The sequence below is a fragment of the Ambystoma mexicanum genome, chromosome 4q (assembly GCF_040938575.1).
Source record: "Ambystoma mexicanum isolate Mex_15411 chromosome 4q, UKY_AmexF1_1, whole genome shotgun sequence".
Classification (NCBI taxonomy): domain Eukaryota; kingdom Metazoa; phylum Chordata; class Amphibia; order Caudata; family Ambystomatidae; genus Ambystoma; species Ambystoma mexicanum.
The window spans coordinates 365372798-365397503 of NC_090928.1; the positions used below are offsets into that span (position 1 = coordinate 365372798).

The following is a 24706-nucleotide window of genomic DNA, read 5'->3' on the forward strand; positions in this document are numbered from 1 at the left end:
TTATTTTTAACCCTTTCCTGCCGTGTTAACCATATTTGGCACGAATAGGTGGCCTGGCTCCAAAATGGCCATCTTGCCCCTTCACCTTCCCCAGGTCGAGTCGACCCGGGTCGGTCCTTATTTGGTCCTGCACTTTCCCGCAAAGCCCAATGCTTTCGCGGGCTTCTGCATGCCTTGTGTGTGCCTCCAGGATGGGGCTGGAACGTCTGGTTCCAGTACACATCCTGGGTGCCAGAGAGTCTGGAGTGCATGAATGACTGGGACCACTGTGGTCCGTGATTGGTCCACGTATGGGGTGTGTTTGTGAGCAGATCTCCCATTGGGTCCTCTCTGTTTTGGCGCAAAGGGAACTTTGGATAAGAGGAGGCTGAAAACACCACTACCATGTCGATCTCCTGAGTTCTCACTGAACAAAGGATAGGATTCAAGTATCCTGCAACACAAAGCCGAGTCGAGGAACCGCTGGTGACCCTCTGGAAGGTTTGGCACCCTGAGCCCGCTGTCGTCCCGTGGGACCCCTTTGCATCTGGTCGTCCTAGAAGGTCTGTGAAGACGCTTCCACCCATTGGAATAGTGGGACCAACTATTCTCAGCATCTTTATTAAACCCTGCAAGTAAGCTTTCTCGGAAGTGTCCCTGGGCCAACCAGTGGACTGACCCGCTTACCCAGTTGCTTTGATCTGTCACCGCCAGGACCGGAGTGAACGCGGTTACCGCGTTGCCCTGCCGCGGCAACGTCCTTTGCAAGTCCGCTGCCTTTGTGACCCTCTTGCCCCTGAAGCCTGCTACAGTGAAACCAGGTCGATTCATCCACCCGGAGCGGAGAAATCGCCACTGTCCCGTTTGGGAATCATCGCTGTATCTCAGGAACTGAAAGGTGCCGAGACATCCTTTTTTGACGCATTCGAACCTGCAAGCGAAGTGGACTGAACTGGCGAAGTTTGGGTCTGCTTGTGCCGGGGACCGGTGAGTACTTGATACCCAAACCAGTGGCCCCTAGCGCAAGGGCCCATTTTTATGTACAAGTGGCCCCTGGGGGCCCCTCTCCTTTCCACTGCTATTGCAAAATAGCAACTCCATTCCGAACTCTCGAACTGCCTCTGCTTTCAAGAGGAGGTCCTTCTTGAATAGTGGGAACTTGTTCTGCATCACCTCATCCACCTTCCCGAGCTGCTAGAGACCCCTGAAGAGACCCTATTCTGCCCATTCGAACAACCGCGTGCGCTGGAATTGCATTTACTATTGAGCACAAGGCTCCTCTCTTAGGGCTCGGACTGCCTCTTAGTTAAGTGTAGTGTCGGTGTCGAAAGAGGCCTAAAGACTATCTGCACTGCCTGTTTCCCTTCCCCTCTAGGTTGTCGACATATTTTGTGCATTTAACCCTTAAGACCCCAATGGTCTTGTATTGATAGAGATGTGTTGGTTTACTTAGTGTTACTGTGATTCTTTTGCTATGGTCTATGTTACAAAGTCCTTGTAATACATGTGTCTATATTTCTTAATAATATAACACCTGTCTGGAGTGATTTGTAAGTGTCCTGGCTTTGTGTGCTCATTGAGGTCCTTCAGTCACCCTCACCCCTCCTGAGACATAGTCTTGACCGGCTGCCATAGCTACCCTGATTGGTATGGCTTGTCCAGAGGTTACCCTGTTCTAAGAAACTAGGCTGGCCTTCTGAACCTCTGCCCCCCCCCCCCCAGGTCAGAGTTCAGAAATCCATGTGAACAACATTATCTCTTTTTTACGCGGCAGCCTAACATATGTTGTTTTCGGTCTTTAAATGGATGGTCCAGCTTGCACGGTCTATGGAAAGATTAAAAAAGAATCCCCCATAGAATAGTTTATTTTTTCAGAGTTTTGAAAATTATATTCCTGCCAACAGGCATTGGCAAATGACCAGCAGTGAAGGGAGGGGGAGGAACCGAAGTAGACAAAGCTGGCTTTAGCTAGCACGGAAGGTGATGGGGAATTCAGCAGATTGTTTTAACCTGTGTCTTGGACAAAATGAAATAAAATGAAGGAAATTGAATTAAGTGTCATGTAGGCAATTGAAGTACGATAAATGGAGCAAGCACCGGAAGAAGCAATGTATTTTTTAAGACTGACAGGAGGTTGCGAGGAGCAACACGTATGAATTGTTAATGTTAATTTCCATTAGATGACGAAAAAGAGCAATGTGACTTTAGGCATTGGAGAAAAAGTGCATGGAATTTAGACATTGAAAGTGCAACGTAACAGATACGGTTGCTTGTATGGATTGGGGGCAACTAGAGAAAAGAGACACAGAAAAGGTAAGCTTGGGTAAAAGTGGGATTTTTGGATGACTGGGATAGAGTTTGGGGGGCTTAGGTGATGTGATTGGGGGAGCAGAAGAGAAGTGGGCTGTGGAGCGAGTTAATTAAGGAAAGACTTAATTTTTCCCTTTCAGTGATTGTGATTAGAGGCACCTAGCAAGCAAGATTTAACAACTTATTAGTTCAATCGTTGTTGAATTTTTAAAGCCCTACCATACAAACTGTATTGACAAGGCATCAGTTTTATTTATTTATTGTTCGCTTGTTAGGTGCTTATACAGTAAGTAAATTCTGTTTCAAAGCGTCCACAGGGCAACAGGGAGGGAACATGGGACAAACTATAAATACAGTGGAGGGAAAAAAGGACAAACTTACTATGCCTTGTGAGTATTCAGAACGTGCAAGTGCAGCAAGGAAGAGGGGAGTGGGGGTAGGTGCTGGGGTGTCAGAGCTTGTGGGTGAGAAACAGATGAAGTGCACAGTATGGTAGGTGCTAAATGGTCTGGAGCCGCATTGGGTGAAAAAAAAAGTCTGAGCCTCCAGGATGGAGGGTGCCGAAGCAAGTGCTGAAAGGTAGACAGAAGCTGGGACAATTGGGTGTGGAAGGTCAAGGACCCCGATGATGTATAAGGGCCCTAGACACCAATCACAGCAACTGTGAGATTAGCAGAGGAGGGGAAGAAGGGAAGGAGGAGGTAAAGAGGAAAGTCTTGAGGAGCTTCTGGAATTTGAGCAAGTCCTGTTCATGACGCAGAGGAAGGGGAGGCTGTTCCATAGTAGAGAGCCTGCTGAGGAAAGAGATTGGCCTCCTGCCCTCTGTTTAGCTAAATGCTTTTACACACAATGAGGTGCTGCCAGAGGAACGTAGAGGTCTACAAGGAGAGAATTTTGTAAGAGTTGCAGATAGCGTTGTACCCGTCCCCAGACAGCCTTGTGGATGATGCAGAGGGATTTGAATTTAATCCGTGCAGCAACCGGGAGCCAGTGAAGACATGAAGAGGTCAAAGAGTGTGTCCTACTCTTGAAGGACTTTGTTAACGGGCAGCTTCCCAGCTGGAAGGGCAAGAGCCAGGGAAGCACAGGTTGTACTGGGAGGATGGCCTCCTCTACAGTGAACCTATTGAGCTACCCCAGGAGACTACATAAGACTTAGTACCTCAGGAGGTGAGACCTCAGTTTCTACAGTTAGCCCATGAGATTCCTTTAGCTGGTCACTTAAGTTTTAAGAAGACCAAGAAAAGTATTTCTCTGTATTTCTACTGGCCCAAGATGGGGTCTGATGCAGATAAATTCTGCAGAAGCTGTAAAACTTTTAGACATATGTCAAGAGTGGAGCCAAGAACATGGCACCCTTGGTGCCTCTCCCAGTGGTGGGAGTGCATTTTGAGAGGGTGGGGATTGACGTTGTTGGTCCCTTGGACCCTCCCAACAAACTGATTTATGTTGGTTGTGGTAGACCATGCTACCAGGTATCCTGAAGCTATATCTATGAGGACTGTTACTGCTCATGCAGTAGCTAAGGACCTCCTTGGTATTTTTACCAGGGTTGGTTTTCCTAAGGAGGTTATCTCAGACAGGGGGACCAACTTTATGTCCCACTACATGCAGACCATGGGTAAAAACAGCGGATTGACCTACAAGTCCTCAACAGCCTACCACCCCCAGACCAATGTGTTGGTAGAGTGGTTTAACAGAACTATGAAGAGCATGATAGGTGCTTTAAAAGAACCCCTTGGAAGAAAGTGGGACCTTCTACTGCCATGCCTTCTCTTCGCTTATAGAGAAGTCCCTCAAGAAGGGGTTGGCTTCAGCCCCTTTGAGCTCCTCTATGGTCATCCGGTTAGAGGTCCATTAGTCCTAATCAAGGAGGGGTTGGAAAGTGGTCCTTCCCACAAGCCAGTGAGAGTCACTGACTATGTGTTAGGTCTCCGAAGGAGAATGACACACATGATGACAGAAGCTTCAGATAACTTGAAAGCAGGTCAGGCTCTTGCTAAACATTGGCACGACCAGAAGGCCAACATGGTTGAGTTTACTCAAGACCAGCTATTCTAGTTATGGTACCTACAAGGCAGAGGGCCTTGCAGGACAAATGGATAGGAACCTTCAAGGTTGTGGGCAAACTTGGAGGGGTCAAATATTTAGTGGACTTAGGCAATCCTAAGGAGGCCCCCATGGTCTTCACACCAACCACCTAAAGGCTTATGTATCTAGACGAGAACTGGGAGCTTTGCTTCTAGCCTCTGATCAAGAGGAGGAGGAGAGTGAACCTCTACCTGACCTCCTCCGGGGACAACCTTTAGATGGAAAGATAGGAGTTAATCTCTCTTCTGCTCTGACTCTGCAACAGTAGGAGTGCAACATTCTGTTGAATCAGTTTGCCTCACTGTTTTCACGGACACCAGACTTGACCCCTTGGGGCCAGCATGATATACTCACTGGTGACTGTCTTCCCTGTTAAGACCAGGGGATACAGAATGTCAGACTATGTAAGAACCCACATAAAGGAATAGGTCAAGACAATGATTGATCTTGGGGTAATAGAGTCATCTACAAGTCCATGGGCTAGTCCAGTTGTGCTAGTGCCAAAGGCAGGAACCAAGGAGTTGAGATTCAGTGTGGACTATATAGCTCTGAATGCAGTCACCACGACTGATGCCCATCCTTTACCTAGGACAGATGAGCTGGTGGATAAACATGGTTCAGCCAAGTTCCTCAGTACATTTGACCTAACCTCAGGCTATTGACAAATAGCTCTGACAGACCATGCCAAGGAGAAAACTACATTTTCAACCCCAGGAGGCCTCTACCAGTTTAAGGTTATGCCTTTGGACTAAAGAATGCACCTGCTACATTCCAAAAGGATGGTAGAACAAGTTACTTACCAACTGGCAACGTTCTTTCAATTGGACGTTCGTCCAATGTATTCCACATCTTTGACATGTAATATCCACAGCTGTGTTACTTCGGAAATTATTCGGCAGGGGGCGTCCTGTACCTATGGTGCCGGGTGATGTCCCTCGAAGGCCTCCGTCGAGCGCAATGTCACCAGATGTTATAAATACGTTGCATGGCGCTAGTGTTTTTTCCTCCATAACGTGCGACGTGCTCGTACACAATGCCTGCTTGACTGCACATAGCCTTGAGGTAACTAACGTAAGCAGCAATAGCATAGGAAATTCTCCAGAGGGGCAGGCTGGGAGGGCGATGCGGAATACGTTGGAGGAACATCCAGTCGAAAGAATGTTACCATTTGGTAAGTAACTTGTTCTTCGAATGGACTGTGTCCTCCAACATATTCCACATCTTTGATAGATTTCCAAAGCAGTACCAGAAAATGGAGGAGGGAAAAAGAATTCAGAATACCCAATCAGATGGCAGAATAAAGAACCGCTTTACCAAAGGCCATATCTTGACCATAGAGCGCATCCAGGGAGTAATGTTTGACAAAGGTGTGGATAGAAGCCCATGTCGCTGCGTCACAAATATTCCTAATAGGAACTCCCCACTGTAGGGCTGTGGAAGTAGCCACTCCCCTAGTGGAATGAGCTCACAACCCTTCAGGAGGCTCCTTGCCCGCCAATCTAACATTCAGTAATGGGGAGGATAATCCACCTGGACAAGGTCTGTTTGGTAACAGCCTGGCCCAATCGGTGTCCAGCATACCCCACAAAGAGTTGATCGTCCACTCTGACCCTGAACAGCCTAGAAATATAAAAGCTCAAAGCTCTCCTAGGGTCCAACCTATGGAGCCGCTCCTCTTCCTTACCAGGATGAGGAGGATAGAAAGCAGGAAGCACCACTTTCTGGCTCAGATGAAACTACCTTAGGTAGGAAGGACGGGCGTACCTTCAGTAAAATCCTAACCTTGTGGAACACAGTAAAGGGTGGCTTAGATGAAAGTGCCTGCAATTCACTCACTCTGCGAGCGGATGTAACCACAACCAAGAAAACCGTCTTTAAAGATAACAGTCTCAAAGGACAAGAGTGCAATGGTTCAAATGGAGCACCCATCAGGAATTTCAAAACCAAATTCAGATCCCAAACCGGCACCTGAAACGGGGATGGCGGGAATACATTACTGAGCCCTTTTAGAATTTGGGAAATCAAAGGAATCTTAAAATAAGAACATTCTTCAGACGAGCGCTTGAGGATAGACAGCGCCGCCAGGTAACCTTAAATGGTACCCACTTGAAATCCCCTGTGGGTGTTACGCTCACCTGGCTCCCACAGGGGCGTCGGTCGGATCCGGGCAGCTGCGGTCTCCACCAACGTGATGCGTAGTGCAGAGATGACTGACTGGACTGGCCCTCCTAATCTTGTCTGCTTGACCCGTAGAAGTATTCTCCTGCAAGTGGAGAGATGGATTTAGCCACCCGTGGATTCAAGTGATGGCACCCCCCACAGTCCTCCCAACTAATCACCTCTGAAGTGCCCTCTCAGCAATCTCACCTTATATTCTTGAAAGATGAGCTCTCCATCTTGCATGGATTGCAGGGGCGCCTTGATGCCAATTACTTCACTGGTTTGAAGGCGTGGGAGAGTTCCGGAGAGTATTGACTCTGAGGTTCCTGGCAAGGTCCAGTAAGTATCAAGTTCATAGAGTTCAATATGTCCGATGTTTCACTCTTGTCCCACCTTCCTTCCTTGTCTTGCAGCTGAGATTGTGAGAAGATGCTCTCGTGGCAGCTGGTGGCACTCAGGTAAGAGTCTGTATTACCCGACGCTGTCCGGTAAATGTTGCACGTGTTTAACGTGTTGTTTTCTCTCTCTTTGCAGGTGCGGCACATGAAGACGTGGAGAGTTATAGAATGCCTCCGGTGGTAAATCAGGTAAGTCTATGGTGATAAGAGTTATATTTGTTGGTTTTCTCGGCTCACCTTGTTGTTTTCTTTTGTCCCCCAGGTGCCGGAGTTCAGTGAAGAAATGATGGAGGCAGCGCCGAATCAAAAGATGCTGCGAGGACTGGTGAGTATGGCGCGGTGCTGCAGCTGGAGATGCGACGCGTACAGAAATTATCTTCTTTCCAGGTCCGGAGGCGAGATGGATCCGGAATCAGGTGAGGAATTCGAAAATAGTTCGTTTTCTAACCTTGTCCTTTTCTTTCCTCTGTTTTAGGAGCTCCAGATTCGAGGCGGGCATGGCAGAAGACTGGATGCAGACTGCAGGAACGGTGAGCGTTACGCTGCTGGCTGCAGAATAATGCGAAGTGTGTGCTGCTGTTCTGGCGGGGTTTAAATAGCCTCCAAAGTAGTTCCAGGTAAGAAGTTCCCTAGAACCACGCCCGAGTAAAAAATAGTCCCTGTAATAAAATAGTCCCATCCAGGCCTCACGGTGGCTTGGACTCAACTAGCAGCATGGTCTGCATCAGGTAAGTAAAGTCTATGAGCCTGGCGCCTAGACTGAACCCAAACAGCCCCCAGCCAGGGCTGTTGGGGTTTTAATAAGTATCTGGATGCCTGCTCCCGGAGCTGATGGGCTTGGTCCTGATGCCCGGGGGTAGGCATCATGACAGTGGGCCAAAGAAAGAAAGAAAGACAGAACCAAGGGAATGGAACACTGAAAAGGATCGACATTGTGCGATCTGCACCAGTCGCAAAACTTACGCCAACAATACAGGGATTTGGTTGCTGGCCGCCTGGCCAAAAGCAACACCTCCATCACGTCATCCGGGAGGTCCCAATCCTTATATCTCAACCTTTCAGATATCAAGCGTGAAGTTTGCCAGTCCTGACCTCTGGATGGAGAACCTCACCTCCCCCCTGCCCCCGTCACGCGTGCGCAGATCCTCTCGGTAGGGCAGACGGCGTGGAGGGCAGATGGACATGTCTAGAAGGTCTGGGTACCACGCTCTCTTGGCCCAATGCAGAGCAATGAGGATCATGTAGGATCCGAACCTCTGTAACCTCCTTAACAGTTGAGGAATGATGGGGACTGGAGGAAATGCGTACAGCAGTGGGAAATGACCAATCCACTACGATTTAGTCCCCCAAGGCTCCTCTCGGAGTAAATTCCCTTAAGCAGAATGTCTCGCACTTCTGGTTGGCACTGGCACTGGTGGTAAAGAGATCCACTTGTGGGGTACCCCAAAGGGCAAAGATCTCCAGAAGGACTTCCTGAGCCAACTACCACTCGTGAGAGATCGTGCTCTGCCTGGTCAGAGCATCCGTCGCCGCATTGTCCTCTCCGGCCAGATGAACTGCCAAGAGTGAAATTCCCTGCTGGATTGACCAGAACCAGAGCTGCATTGCCTCTCTGCACTACGGTAATGCATTGCCACTGTGTTGATAATGATCAGGACACTCTTCCACCGCACAGATGGCAGAAAAGCCTTCAGGGCCAGCCTGATGGACCTCAGCTCTAACAGGTTGAGGTGGCGTTTGGACTCCGAAGGAGACCAATAACCATTGGTGGTCAAAGTCTTCGGCATGAGCTCCCCATCCTGTGAGGGAAGCGTCCGTCACTACAGTCACCTCCGGCCATGGTTGCCAAAACCCCCTCTCCCCCCTACATCAGGTTCCCCTCGTTGGCCCACCACAAAAGATCCTGGGAGACCGAGAGTGGAATCTGAACGGGATCCGACATCTTGCCTGAAAACTGCGACCACTGCATCTTGAGGACCCATTGCAGGGATCTCATCCGCAGGCTGGCCTCTGGCACCAGAAAAATGCAGGATGCCATGAGGCCGATCAACCTTAAGAATTCGAAAGCCGGGAGACTCTGGGCATGTTGAAACTTGTCCACAATGTGATGAGCCCTTACCTTGGGAGGCGAACACTTCCCCAAGGACGTGTCCAACACAGCCCTGATGTACTGGAGCTGTTGGGAATGTGTCAAATGCGACTTCTTGAAATTGAGGGAGAAGCCCAGCCTGTGGAGGGAGCGGCAGGTGAGACCAAGGTGATCCAATGCTTGCTCGGGAGAATTAGCACGGATCAGCCAGTCGTCCAGGTAGGGGTAGACGTGAATCCCCCCCTCGCCCGAGATACCACTGCCAACACCACCATTAGCTTGGTGAAGACCCTCGGGCGGAGGTCAATCCGAATGACAGGACCCGAAACTGAAAGTGCGCTAGCCGCAAACCTCAGGTACTTTCTGTGCTTGGGATGAATCGGCACAAGAAAGTAAGCATCCTGTAGGTCCAGAGACACCAACCAATCCTCAAGTTGAAAGGCCTGGAGGACTTGTGAAAGGACTGACCATCTTGAACTTGTCCTTCCTGAGAAGTTTGTTCAACCAACGCAAGTCCAGGATGGGTCTCAATCCCCAGTCTTTCTTTGGACTCAAAAAATAAGGGGAATACCATCCCTTGTTCCTCTCCGCTACAGGCACCACTCCTATAGCGCCTTTCTCTAGCAGGGTCAAGATTTCCTGCACAAGGAGCAGATCTGGAAGCTTCAAAGATATTCCCCGGTGGATTGTCATGAGCAGCTTCAGGAAGGGAAGGCAGTAGCCATGGGCTATGGTATCCAGAGCCCACGCATCCAAAGTAATAGCTCGCCATTCTTAGAGATGCTGAGACAGTCTTCGCCCAACCGGCGAACCATGTGACATGGCCTCCTGATTGTTTTGAAGCGGCTGCGCCAGCGCCTGAAGGTAAAGAGGCAGCTGCCTGAGCGGCCTTTGCACCTCTATTTCCCCGACCACCACGGGTACTTTTACGCTGACCCCTATGACTGGCGGCTCCTCTCGTTCTACCAAAGGAGGAGTAGCAACAAAAAGAACCTCCCCTCCACTGCTGTCCCCTAGGACGAAAAGGCAGAGGTTGACGCACAGCTGCGCTTAAAGATTTCGCTGCAGCTTTTGAGGTCATTAACCTCTCAAGGCTCTCGTCAGCCTTGCTGCCAAACAAATGCGTGCCATCAAAGGGCATGGTCAAAAGACAGGATTGCACATCCGGGGCAAAACCAGACTTCCGCAACCACGCAAATCTGCGTATAACGGTGCTCCCAGCCATGGACCGACTAACACTGTCGGCCGTGTCCAAACCCGACTGAAGGGATTCACACATGGCATCCTTGCCATCTTGCACGAGAGCCGGGAACCCATCCCTTTCTTCCCCCTCGGGAATATGCTCAGCCGCCAGAGAAACACAATTCCACAGTGTGTGAAAATCTTGCTACGGCACAAGTGGAGTTGCCCGATTTCAGCGCCATACTCCCCGCAGAAAACACCTTGTGTGCCCAACCGTCGAAGCGTTTGTCGTCCCTATCCGGACGGATGATGGTAGGGTACGCTGGCTGCCTCGAGGTGGCCGTAGCCACTTGAACCACCAAACTCAAGGGAGTGGGGTGAGATGAAAGGTAGCTGGGGTCGCTACCAGGAGGGCAGTATTTCTTAGTTAACTATTTGTTAACTGCCAAAGCGATTCTGGGGTCTGCCAAGCAGCCACCACCCTTTTCTGTAAGGTCAAGTGAAAAGTTAACACCGGGTCAGAGGACGGACCTTGATCCAAAATATCAGTCAAGTCTTCCTGAACAAAAGCCTCAGGAGGAGTGGACCAACCAAGATATTCCGTGACACTAGCCATCAGTCTCCTGTAGGACGACTCAGCATGATCCCCAGGCTCAGGCCTGCCAAATCCTACCTCAGGAGAAGTGTCTAAGCCACTGGCATCATGAAGAGATTGCCTTAACTCTTCCAATTAACTATTGCCTGAAAAGACAGGAACCTCATCAGGCTCAAAATCTAAATGTGACCTCTCCTCCTCGTAGAGGTCATCCAGAGGGAGGTAAAAGTCCTGTCTCAAGACAGCCGAGGGTCTGGAGTCCTTAAGAAGCCTCACAGACTTGGAAGTAGCCTTCCTTGACAGATCCACAGTAGCAGTTATCTCCAGTGGTAAATTCCGGCCAAAAGCCCCCGAAGGCGTCGAGAGCGCTGACGGCTTCAGCGTCGACAACAGCGCAGAGGGCTGGTACAAAGGCAAAGCTTTGACGTCGGTATCCGACGGACACGGCGCCGACGGAGTCGACGCCGACCTCGAGCCCTTACCAGGTTTCTGCGGTCTCGCTGGGGACGAGGACCGAGACGTGGAAGCACGTCTCTTGCGACCATCCTGAGCCTTGTCCAAAAGGGACCTAAAAGGTTCTTGACGAGTCGTGTTGAGGACCCGAGCCTGAAGGCGTGCAAGCCACTGATCAAGAACGTTCCTTGCCAGCTTCTTCCGAAGGCGCGGACGAAACTGTGCCCTGGGATTGGAAAATCACCAGCATCTGCACCCCGAAGGCAGACCACTCCACCAGAGTCGAGGACTTACTTGGACATGCCGCTTTCCTTGCGGCTCCATCCTCCGAGGAGGACAGGGAAGGCAACCGGTGAAGGCGCTTCCTGGAATGCCGAGACGAGGAGGACGAATGGTGGGAACGAGATCCCCGGGACACCTTCCGACGTGAGAGTCGCCCCTCGAATCATCGGTGGACATCCCCTGAGACGTTTTACGGGACTTACTGGGTTTAGAACCCCCAACTACCTGAAGCTTTCCCTTACGCTCCCGCAAGGCCTTAGCAGTCAGCGACTGTGTCATAACTCTCGCCCAGGCACCACAAACAAATGCGATGCAGTCCCGGCAAGTCTTGAAGCTAGGCCGCAGAGTCGGAGAAGAAGATATATTCACGAGGAATACGCGAGGCGCGCCGAGTCTCTAAAGCAAACAAGTTTGCTGAAAAAACAGAACTGAGGCTACGGGTGCCGTCCGTCCTATTTATAACATCCGGTGACATCGCCCTCGACAGAGGCCTTCGAGGGACATCGACCAGACGCCATCGATGCAGGACGCCCTCTGCCAAAAAAGTTTCCAAAGTACACAGCTGTGGACATTATATGTCAAAGATGTGGAATACATTGGAGGACACAATCCATTGGAAGACATATTCACGAGGAATACACAAGGTGTGCCGAGTTCTCGAAGCAAACACATTTGTGGAAAAAACAGAACTGAGGCTACGGGCGCAGTGCATCCTATTTATAACATCTGGTGATATCGCCCTCGACGGAGGCCTTCTGTTAGGCAAAAGCAGTTCTCTGGGACAACATACAATTTGGACTACTGGTGTAAGCAAAACCAACCTTTGGCAGAAGTCTGTACTACACAGTTTTGTGGTAGCGAGCTGAGCAGCCAGGCTTATCTCAAGAGGGAATGTGAGCAGTACAAGGATGTTACACCGAGGTCTTACAATCACAGTGGTTCAAGTAGACACTTTCACTCAAGGTGTCTTGGTAAAACACTTAATTTATTACACAGTCATTCAGAAAACATTCACTAGAAGGAGGCAACTTACTATTATACCCAAATACACTTCAGTACCAAACCAATACGTTTGAGTAAATTAGGCTTCCCTGAATTAGGAGCAAAATAGCATTTCAGTTACTTTAAATGGAAGTAAAAAGGCATAAGTTAACAGAATAGATCACAAATACTTTCTTAGGCAGTGCAAATAGTTTCAGTTCACTAGAAGGCTCGATTCAGTTAAAGAGGCCTAGGCCAAAGTCAATGGACTTGTGTCTTGGATAGGAAAGAGCAGTTCTTGTAGTAAACAGTAAAGTCTTTGCCAATGTTCTCAAAAGTAGTTTGTACAAAAAAGAATCATATGATGGGTCACAAGATGATTAGGCCTGCAAGTGGGGAAAGTTTCATGAACTTTCACTGCAAGATGCAAGTTCTCTCAATCGGGTTGGCACAGTACCTTAATATGAAGAAAAAGATGCAGCTGAAGACGTTGGTTCCTGGCAGTCCCTGCAGATCTCCCTGTATTTGAGCCTTAGTCGTGGGGACAAGAGGTAGGACGCCAGGGGGCTCCTGCACTGCACGGGGACGGGTCAAACAAGCTAGCAAAATGGAAGATATTCGGTTCGATTAGCTGTCGTCAAGCACACAAGCTGGTGTCCTTCCCCCTGGTTAATCCTAACCAGCTCCGAGAATGGTATTTAGGTGGCTTACGAGTTGATTGGTCCCACCAACTCAGAGGAAGAAGTCGTCCTTGAAGGGGCTTCTCTGTCGAAATGAGCTTTGGCGATTCGGACCTGCAGCAGGGCTTCACCGGGCAAACCAACGGTCCAGGAGTTGCAGCAGCCGTCCTCTTCCAGCTAGTCTTGAGTTCTTTCGTTCCAGTGGTTGACTCTGCTTTCCAGTCCAAGAGACTTGCGTTTTATCCAGTTTCCTCCCATTCATTCCAGCCTACCTGCCACTCACCCAGCAGGGTGGCTGCCTTGACGGACAGTCAGCCAGCCAATCACACCAGCGTGCATTTGGGTCTCCTAGGAGACTAAGAACAGGGAGTTTCGGGTACCTCCCTCACTTCCTGCCCACCCCAGACACTCGGGCGCCTTAGAAGGTCTTCAGTCCTGAAGCCTGCGAAAGGCATGGAAACAAAGGGACCAAACCAAGTTTGGCACGCAGAGACCAACTCTAGAAGGACCTTTCCAAAAAGAAATCGTGAAAAAAGAAGACTGGGACCCGTTTAAACAAAGGGGCTTAAGGTGCCATCTTGAAAAACATGGCTCCCACGATTTTTAGCTACCGGAGTTCGCGGTCGGGAAAAATCAGGGTAGTTTGTTGTAAAAACACTGCCACCAGCCATTTATTTAGGAAACGGTAGCATTTGACTGCTACATGAGTTTCTAGGCACAGGGGATACTAGGTAACCCCTCCAGCACTCTATAGGAAGATAGTGTGTGATGGGTCTAGGAATTTAAAAAGACTTTACTAGTCAATTTCACTTTACATTCGCTGGGAAACAGTACTTTATCCCAGAGAAGGAATTTAAACCTTGGGGAAGTCTAAAAAGACAACCCTGTATTACTGCACTGAGGGTGCTGTGTAACACACATGAAAAGATGCCTATGGAGTTATCTTGAAACTCCATAATCGAAGAACACAAGGGTAAAACAAACATCAAAATACACGAAAGAGTGGAAAAAAAGGACACAATCCATTTGAAAATCATGTTCTGAATGGAATGGAGAACTTCTGCATGGCATACTTGGATGACATTGCAGTGATCAGCCCTACTTGGAAAGAACAAATTGACCGCTTGGGATATGTTTTAGAAGGAGGTAAAATAAGGCCATTGCCTAGCAAAGTACAAGCTGTACAAGACTGGGCCACCCCTACTACTCAAACCCAAGCAAGAGCATTTTTAGGTCTCACGGGTTACTATATTTATTTATTTTTACATTTGTATAGCGCACATACAGCCCAAAGGCATTATCGCACTGTTACTTGTGGCATACTTTGTTTCATAAAGGTTACATACATGTAATGTAGACAGGTTACAGATCGTGCAATAGCGGGTACATAGAGCGTAAGCAGTCATGGGTAAGGTTTAGTTGAAGAGTATGGTTTTAAGCGCTTTGCGAAATGCTAGGTGAGAGACTTCAGCTCGCAGCGGTGGGGTTAAGGCATTCCAATGTAGTGCAGCTAGGTATGGGAAGCTTGCCCCACCTGCTCTGGCTCTCTTGACTCTAGGGGTAGTGAGCAGGTTTGTGTATGGAGTTTTGGTAGGCCTGGTGGATCTAGTGGGGTGCATCCTATCAGAGAAATAGAGTGGGGTGCTGAGATGGATGCATTGGTGTGTGATGGCAAGTGCCTTGAATAAAATTCTCTCTCTTACTGGGAGCCAATGTGCCTGTTTTCTGGCCTCCGTGATGTGCTCTTTCTTGGGTATTCCCGTGGCTGCTCTAAGAGCGCTGTTTTGTATCGTTTGAAGTTTAGATAAGTTCTTAGAGGAAGTGCCCAGGAAGAGAGCATTACAATAGTCAAGTCTTGACCCTGGTATGGCTCTGGCAATTGTGATGCAATTATCCTTTGATAGAAAGGGTCTGGCTACTGTCAGCAGTTTGGCATGATAGGCTGCTGTTGAGGCAATGGCGTTAACTTGTCTGGTCATTGTTAGATTTGAGTCTAAATAGACACCCAGTGTCTTTAGTGCGTTTGCAACTGGCATTTTTATGCGGTCAATGGTGAAATGAGTGAATTGGGAGTCAAGGTTCTTGAGTGTCTCTTTAGAGCCCACTATGAGAAATTCAGTTTTGTCTGAGTTAAGGCATAAGCCGTTGGCTGCCATCCAGGCTTGAATGGTGTTGTAGATGTAGTTCAGAGTCTTTGAGTCAGTGTCATAGTCTCCTGTTAGGGTGATGAGGATCTGGGCATCGTCAGCGTAATTTGTGTATGAGATACCCAGAGAGTCGAGGATGAGGAATAGGGGTCGAGTGAAAATGTTGTAGAGGGTGGGCGAGATGCATGACCCTTGCGGAACACCGCATAGGATAATAGTGGGTGAGGCTGATGCCAGGTCTGAGAAGACTTGCATGGTCCTCCCTTGTAGGAATGAGGCGATCCATGCTGTGGCATTATTGGAGAAGTTGGCTGTAGTGGAGAGGTTGGTGGCATAGGACTTGGTGGTCGACAGGTCTTAGGCTTTTAAGAGGAGGAGGAGAGCAGGTTTCCCTTTGTCCCTTGCGTCGTCCAATTGGTTTTTTAGGTCAAGTAACGCCGACTCAGTCCCGTGACCTGGGCGGAAACCTGATTGGCGTAGTCCAAGAAGTCTATTTTCCTCAATGAATTGTTGTACTTGTATGTATGCCGCCTTGTCCAATATTCTAAAGGTGGAAAGGGACCGTGGTGATGGGTCGGTAGTGGTTAGGTATGCTTGGTTCGAGGGAAGGTTTCTTTATGAGAGGGCGGACCCAGGCTTCCTTCAGACATGGTGGGACTTTGTTTGTGGCAAAGGAGGCGTTTACAAAGGCTTTGAGGAAGGGGGCGAGAGTGTGGCTGGGCATATGTCTCGGTTGCAGTTAGATGGTTTGATGGTTTTCATAATGCTGATTAGATCTGATTCTGTGATTTCCTTAAAGGAGAAGGAGTTTGGTGCTGTAGGTGAGGGTGGCGGTATGATGTTGGAGGTCGGGATGTTGAGTGTTTGCCTAGTTGTTTGAATTTTAGCTTGGAGGGTATTGAGCTTACCGTTCATAGCTAATTGGATTTCATTGCACGAGGTTTTGTCTTTGGAGAAGTTCTGTGGTGTTGGTGTGGGGGTCTCTAGGTCTCCAGAAGATCGAGAAAATGTCTTTAGTATTAGATTGTGCCTCTAGAATTCTAGCTTCGAAGGAAATGGCTTTGGTCCTGATTATAGCTTTTTTATACTCTTTTGTTTTGAATTTGAAGTTGAGTTTTGCTTCCTCTGTGCGCATGGTTTGCCAGAGGATCAATGCTGCCCGCTTCTCTGAGCGGAGTACGAGGAGGTCTGGGGTAAACCAAGCATTGGTGTGGCTTGTGGGTTTAGCCTTGCGTGGTTTAAGTGGTGCAATGGCTTCGACAGCTGCCTTAATGGCTGTATTGTAGGATCTGGCTAGGACCTCGGGATCAGCTGAGAAAGGGGGGTCTGAATGCCGGTCCGGCTAGGAATGGGATAAGGTTGTCCTTGGTGAGCTACCTGGTGCTTCTGGTGAGTGCGTTGGGCAGAGGTGGCTCATGTGTTTTGTTATTCCTGGTAGTGGGGATGTTAAAGTGGATGGCATGGTGGTCTGACCATGGGATGGGTGTGTTGGCGGTAATGGAGATAGGACAGTTGTGCTGAGCTATCCAGTCTAGGGAGCGACCTTGTATGTGCGTGGGTGTGGTGATGGTGTTTGTAAAGCCGAGAGTTTCGAGTGCTGTGTTAAGTGCTTTGGCTGAATGATTGTTGGCATCATAGAGACCTAGGTTGAGGTCTCCTAGTAGTATGGCTTTGGTGGTGTGTTTCAGGTTATCGGAGAGGAGGTCAGTGAGAGTGGTCTGGAAATCAACTATGGGACCAGGTGGTCAGTAGACTAGGTGCAATGGTCTGATATTTTGATTTTGGTAAGCAGGTAGTCACTGTTTTCGATGTTACCTTCGTCTATCTTTCTGATTGCAAGGGTATTTTTGGCTATAATGGCTACTCCACCGCCTAGGGTGGTGCGATTTTGCCTGATGATGGTGTATCCTGGTGGTAGGGCTAGAGATAGTGCAGGGCCTGAGGCTTCATGAAGCCAGGATTCAGTTATCATAAGAATGTCAAGGTCTAGTGTAGATATGAGGTCGAGGATGTCTAGGGCATGAGCATTGATGGAGCTCGCATTAATGAGTGAGCATTTAAGATGGCTAGGTTTACTGGCAGTGGTACAATTATCAACATTGAGATAGAATGCGGCGGTATCAACAGTGCCTACAACAGTACTAGGTTTGCTGGTAGTGGTACAATTATCAACATTGAGGTAGGATGCGGCGGTATCAACAGTGCCTACAGCAGTACTAGGTTTGCTGGCAGTGGTACAATTATCAACATTGAGGTAGGATGTGGCAGTAAAAACATTTCCTATAGTCATATCGGGTTGCAATGCATAGTGGGCAGGAGTAGATAGGTCATAGGATTGGCTTACTGACGTGGGGGCGATTTCCGAGGTAATGCTCAGCAGGAGTGGGGCTTTAATTGGCGCATGACTGGTGGCGGGCCTGGTGCCCATATGGCCGTTGCGGTAAGACAAGGAGGCGGGGATGCTGGGTTGCAACCTCGAGTAGCAGCGCGATAGTAAGCGCTTACGCCTGGAGTAAGGGGATGGCTGAAATACACGTTGGCGCTCACCTTCGTATTGGTGCTCAGGATCAGCCATGAGAAGTAAGCTGGGGTGGGCCATTTCACTGGTATACTGTAGTCAGCTAGCGTACAGGAGCGAACAGGGGCAAACAGGGGGCGATGGCCTTTATCCTGGCCTTGTTCCGCCTGCCGGTGGGGCGGACCTGGATATGTTGATTGTGGTTGCTTAGCAACCGAGAGCCTCGCTCTCATGCCGCGTTGCGCCGGCCATTTTGGAAGGTCAGGCAGCAACACAGTCTTCCATCTGGGGAGATCGGGTGCTTGCAGGTACCTGAAAGGTGTGCAGTGCAGGTCGAATCTGCTCAGGGGCACGGGCTGTTAAGGCTGCAGGAGTGTTTCCAGGTTAAACAGTGTAGAGGCTGCAGTCGTCGTGGCTGAGGTCTCGCTGGGGTCGAGGGATGTCCGCTGGGGCACACAAGGGAGAAGGGCTCCTGCCCTCTCAACCTGTGCGACTGCCTCGAGGTGGGGGCGCTCACTGGGGCAAAGGCCTTTATCCTGGCCTTGTTCCGCCGCCGGCATCCGCCTGCCAGTGGGGGGACCTGGGTATGTTGATTGGTTGCCCACCTTGTCTCAGGGTCCTTCAGTTTCCTACTGATGAAGCAGATATGGTGTTCCCTGCCTTTCCCATCCAGCTGACTCGGAACTGCACCTAAACCTGTATTGGAAGCATCTGTTTGTACAATAAAGGATTGGTTGTAGTCGGGAGCTCTTAAGACTGAAGCTTGACAAAGGGCTTTCTTAAGTGCTTCAAATGCCTTAGTGCACTCCTCATTCCTGCTGACCTTCTTGGGGAATTAAGGTGAGGAGATCACATTCAAGGGAGAAGCTATGGTCCCATAGTTCTCAATGAAGTTCCTTTCTACTTTTGTAATTCAAACAGACCACCAACCCTTGGGATGGTTAACGCAGATGAAGGGGGAAAATCCTAAATTGTTAAAATGGTCTATCAGCCTTCAGGTGTTTGATTTGACCATAGAACACAGGTCAGGGTGTAATCACCAAAATGCTGATGGCACCTCCAGAAAGTATGACCGACTGGAGTAAGGAGATTCATCCAGGGGTAGATTAAATCCTCCTGTCCCTTAGTCTGGGGGGGGGGGACGAGTGTTAGGGAGAATTCTCAGAAATGTGCTAATTCCTCTCTACCTTAGAGACACCTAGCACTTTTGCTAGACTAGGACTTTTTAATTTTTAACCTGGAGAGAGCGAGACCTTTTTTCCCACTCTCTTGTGTGTTTTTCTGTGATTTGAGCTCTGTTTCTTGAGACTCCTCGTGTCTATAGCAAATAGAACCACTGTAGTCTCTCGGATACCACTCTGGACTTTCCTTGCATCTGAGGTCCAGCACTCTGTTGAGGTTGCTCGGGCTTGGTCAGTCCTGCTTCAAGAGAGTCTTGAGGATCTTCCTGGAGCACGGGTCCAACTTAAAAGCAATGCACTCAGTCCGATGTTCCTCTCCCTGGCACTTAATTTCCTGCAGCAGCAATGAAAGTACAGCCAGCTCTGAGAGGATGTCCAGACAAGTTCACTTTGGAGTCGATTGGTCCCATCAACCCAAAGGGAGAAGTCGTCCGCTGCTGGGCTTCTCTAGTCGAGGCGAATTTAGAGCTTCGGCAATGCAGCAGGGCTTCACCGGGCAAACCAACGGTCCAGGAGTTGCAGCAAGCGTCTCTTCCAAGTTCCTGTTCGGATCCCTTCGTCCAGTGGTCGACTGCCTCCCGAGCAAAAAGCCTTGCCTTTTATGCAGGTTTCTCCCATTCATTTGCAGCCTAGCTGTCACTCACACAGCAGAGTGGCTGTCCTATAAGGACAGCCAGCCGGTCAATCACCTTTGGGTGCATTCCCGTAACCAAGGGGATTAAGCACGGAGTTTCAGGCAACTGCCTGACACGCTGGAGCCAGAGGCCGGCTACACCAGTGAATCCCGCCAAAGACAAAACTAACAAAGGGACCAAACCTGGTTTGGCACGCAGAGTAAATATCAATAAGGACGTTTCCAAAAAGAAATGGCAAAAAAAGAAGACCAGGGCCATTTTGACAAAATGGGCATCCCTGGGTCCTTTACTGCTGCTTCATCTGCAGCCCGCGGTAGAAACACACAAAAGTAGGAAAAAGCAAATCACTGCCACCAGCCATTAATTGTAGAAAGGGTAACATAAATGTTACATGAGAAACTAGACACATGTGATATTAAGTATCCCCTCCAGCACCCTATGGTTAAGATGGTGTGTGCTGGGTCTACAAAGTTAAGAAAAATTTAAGTAAAGTCAATTTCATCTCACTGCTCTTAGAATCAGTAGTTACACCAAGGAAAGGTCTTTAAACCTTTGGGCAATCTAAGAGACTTCTCTGTGCCACTGCACGGAGGGTGGTGTGTGTCACAATATAAAGATGATGCCTATGGAGTTTGTCAGACTCCAAAGTCAAAAGAAACAGTCCAAATCACAGAATACATGAGAGAGTGGGGGAAAAGGGTTCACTCACTCCAGGTTAGAAATTACAAGTCCTAAAGTCCAGCAAAAGTGCTGGGGGTCTCTAAAATAGAACGGAATTAGCACATTTCTGAGAATTCTCCCTAACAGCACACTATAGTAAAAATAACACTATGGTTAACTGATCTTTTTGATAACCAGTCACAATATGACTACACAGAACTGCCATGCTGCCAGAATGGGTAAGCATGGGTGGAAGAATAAAGCATACCTGTGAAGCAGATTGGAGACTGCATCTCCACACCAAAATCTATGTTAATCTAACTAGTATAATTTCTTAATTTGTCGGAGTAAACACTTTACATTGAAAGCATCCTTTACTGGTGCTCATTTTCCAGAGGGATTTTCTCCATGACCAATTGTAAAATAAAAGAAAATTCATGAATGAGCATGCAACACCGTTTTCCTTTCTGTAGAAATATACACACAAACACAAATGATCCACCCGTCAACCTGGCTTTTCCACAGAAACGAAAACGGGTAGCAATAAAGAAATACCATATGATCACAGATCATTTTTTTAAAAAAGGAAGTATGAAGGCAATGTCTGCGCTTACATGAGACTGATGACCAAGCACTGAGGAAGATTGCTTCTGTTTTTTCCCTGATTCCAGATCCCAATAGTGAAATGGATTTTAACAAAACAAAGGAGGTTGGGTGTTCAATCTCAGGCTCTACACTTTCACACACAAAAACACTAGCATTTGTGACACTGCCTTAAACAGTATTTATGGAGTTTTGGCTCTTTATTAGTCAACATAAAAAATTAATAATCAAAGAAATGATAGGTCCAGGAGATATATATACAGCATGAATCTTTTTCTCAAGGAAATTAGTCTTTCCCACCACACTCCTCTTCAGAGAGACAGCCGTGGCACAAATTGAGTTTAGCCTACATTTCATGCCTCGATTTCACCCAACACCATGACATACAAGTCGCTTCTAAGTTCCCTAGAAAAATAACCTAAGGTAAGAATGAAGAAGAACAAAGGACCCTTTTCGGGGCATAAATTCAGTAAAAGTAAATACATAATAATGTGCACAGCAATATTTATATGAACAAACATTTCCATTTTTTCAAACCAGATTGTAATTTCCTTAAACCAATTACCATTATGCATTAGGCCCTGCAAATCTACTTCATTTTGAAAGTAACATTTAATTATTATAAAAAGGAATGCCTGCAGTAAAATCTGAACAATTATTTACATTCTTTTACGGAGCCTGGGCTGTAAAGGTTTTATTAAGTGGGGCAGGAAGTGCTACTTTTTAACAATTAATTCTGATTTGTTTTGCAAAGTATTCTTGCTAATATTTTCTAAAAGGTTGTAGTACTGCTGCATAGAAAAATTATTAGTACTGCCATTCAGTTTTACCATTGTCATGGATTATAATTATAACACTTAATATTCCCGCTTCACTTTAACTATGGGCTTTTACTTCTGGGTTAATACTACATCGTAACTAATAGTCAGCATTTCATTTCTGAACTCGTTTCAAACTTACCTGAAATGCTCCTAGGGCTGCCAGCACAACGTCAAGATTATCGTCAGCCAGACGAGCAAAGATGGCTTCGCGAATAAAGGACTCGTCAAAACCCTCCTGTATGATGGTGGAAAACAAATATTTCATGAAAATGACAACTTGGAATATGGACATTATGCAAGAACAATTGAAAAACAAAATCTAGTTCACAAATTAAGTATAATGTTCAGCATCAGGATGGTAGATTTGGCATCAGTCTGACGATTGCCTTTGTTTTCTGTGTCCAAATACTCAGTCTGTCCAGGTATTTGGAGGGTTTTCAGAATCGCTATTGCTGTAGCGTTCTGGGAACTCAACTCAGTTGGCCTGACCAGGTTCAGACAAGAGCCTAACCAAATTCTCCCTGGAAGTGTGACTGAGCAGCAAGGCTTAGACTTAGGTGGGAGGACTGAGGAAAGTGGTTTATTTTCTTAAAGTCCACTTGAGGTAAGACTTAAAGGATAGTTCCGGGACTTTTTTTTTTATTGTCCCTACGGTTCGGCCATGTGTTTTTAAGCATAAATCGGTAGATCGTAGAAAACTTTCCTATGGACCTTACCCGACTTTTCGTCCATTAACGCACTCGAAATCAGCCGCCATTTTCTGATAATCCTATCATTTCCCCCCATCGACCTGGCTCACCTGCTTTTTCGGCACTAAATCAAATCCCCCGCCCCTGAGCCTGACATCAGCAGACGCGTACCGCCCATTTCCCAACGCCAAAGCACGTTTCGTGTCAACAATCGCTGCGCCTCAGCTAATGAAGTGTCGCCATGGAAATGGCAGGACGCCTCTTTCCTCAATAAGTATAAACACACCATTTCACAACACACAGCAGCAGATTTTCGATTCCATTACTCTCTCTGTGTTACTTTGAGTATTCTGTGACTCGTTTCTGTGCTCTGGTCAGCTACCTTTGCCGCTTCTAGGCCTTGTGAACACCTGTACCATCTCTGTAAATTATTTTACTTTCTTTACCACACAATGGCTACAATAATGCCGTATATGTACGAGCCCGAGTACACCGAGGAAGAACTACTGAAAAGGCAAGCACGCGAAAACGATGGGGATTCGGACGGCAGTTGGGAGGACCAGTCAACGGATGAAGAGCCTGGACCATGTCACATGGACGGCGTCTCCACCTGGTGCACGTGCAATCGGTGCGAGCTAATGCCAACTGAGGAGGAGAACTGCTGCTGCCGTGAAATTTCCGGGTGCTTGGCCTACATTTCGGAAGGCGAGCCAAGTCCGCAATGCATCACCGAGCTGCCAGAGTTCAGGGAAGCCTGCCTCTCACGGACCGTGTTGAGGATGATGATGGTGCTTATGCACGAACTTCGCGGCACTGTTCGTCCGCGTAATCCGAGTAACGAGTAAGTATACTCTGGTTTGATGTCAGTGATGCCACTACTATTTCATGGTCGTCTCCCACATATAAAATTACATCTACATATCATTCGAATGCATGTAAATTGGTTCCATATTGTGCATTTTCTAGATAGAATTTTTTTCAAAGCAGAATGACATTTTTTACCTGAATCGACAGTGATAAGAAACTTTAGTCATTTTAATACAGTTTGCATCTTTCTTTTTCACAGGTGGTACAGGCTGGTGGCCTATCGTTGCTTCACTTGGTGGCTCCACGGGAGGCTCGGACACCGCGTTCGGAGAGTAATACCTGCGTGTGCGGTACTTGCCATTAGACAACATTTCCCCAGCGACAGTGGACAATACCGCGGATTTTCCCTGGATGTGCTGCAACCGGAACTTTACAATGTGTAATGTTTATTATTTATGTTCAATTGAAATTAAGATCTAAAATAAAACCCAACATATATTTTAACAATGGTTGTTTTGATTTTTTAAATGAATCTAGTGTGTCTCCATTGAATAGTCTTCCTGTGCCTGGTCTTGTCACACCACATGTCTCCGGCCAGCATCCTCCCTCACGCTGGCCGCCCACCTTCAATCCACATAACCGTTGAACCCATATGCAGCAGACATACATATGTTATTTTGCGGGTTGGCATCAAGCCTCCCGGCGTGGCCTCCTCCGCCAAAAATACTTACCACACCACTTTGTTCAAGCGTTGGCAATAAAAGGCCGTTGGATTTTATTGATACAAAACATGGTTATAGGTAAATAATCAATATGGTTGATCATAATAAATCATCCTTTTGGGCACCGGGTACAGAGATGACCCCCTCTGGCCCGTGCCGCCTTGCCACCACAGGCCAGCCTGCTGCTGACTAACTGCCTAGGCATCCAGGGTCTCCAGGGTGAACTGCACCCATATATTCTCCTGGGAGGGTGAGGTATTTATAAACTCACCCCCCTGCCTTCCATGTACTAGATCCTGCAGCCTGCCTCTTACATGCAGTTAGATGGCCTCTCCTTGGTGAGGCCCTGCGGCAAACGAGTCTTGTCTGCACGACCACCACCCCAATCCACCCCCCGCCCTATCAAAGGCAGTTCGCACCGGGGTACTTGCGCTGGCAAGTGGAGCTGTCAGGGAGCGATAAAGGCCAAGAGGTGCCAAAGACCATGTACACTTCAAAGTGGTCTATAGAGCATGGGTTGTTGTTCCCATGTCTACCTCCAGACCCCGTGTCTCCTGCCAAGCATCCCCCCTCACGCTGGACGCCCCCCTGCAAACCGCATAAAGCCACGACATATACACGTCATTCATTCACAAACACACCCCTGTTTCGAATTCTTTATAACCCACTTCATATTTCTAATGAGAACTTCTTTGCGCTTTGCTAGTCAACCCGTCAAGGTGC

At 48.0% G+C, this 24706-nt stretch overlaps 1 protein-coding gene across 2 annotated transcripts in view; it reads right to left on the bottom strand.

Annotated features, from left to right (window-relative positions):
• HEATR1 (HEAT repeat containing 1) overlaps window positions 1–24706 on the bottom strand; it is a 1158897-nt gene that overhangs the window by 901325 nt on the left and 232866 nt on the right. For both annotated transcript variants that reach the window (XM_069607931.1, XM_069607932.1), the window contains exon 13: window positions 21905–22000. In XM_069607931.1, coding sequence (XP_069464032.1) covers window positions 21905–22000 — 96 coding nt within the window. The remainder of the gene's footprint in view (window positions 1–21904; window positions 22001–24706) is intronic.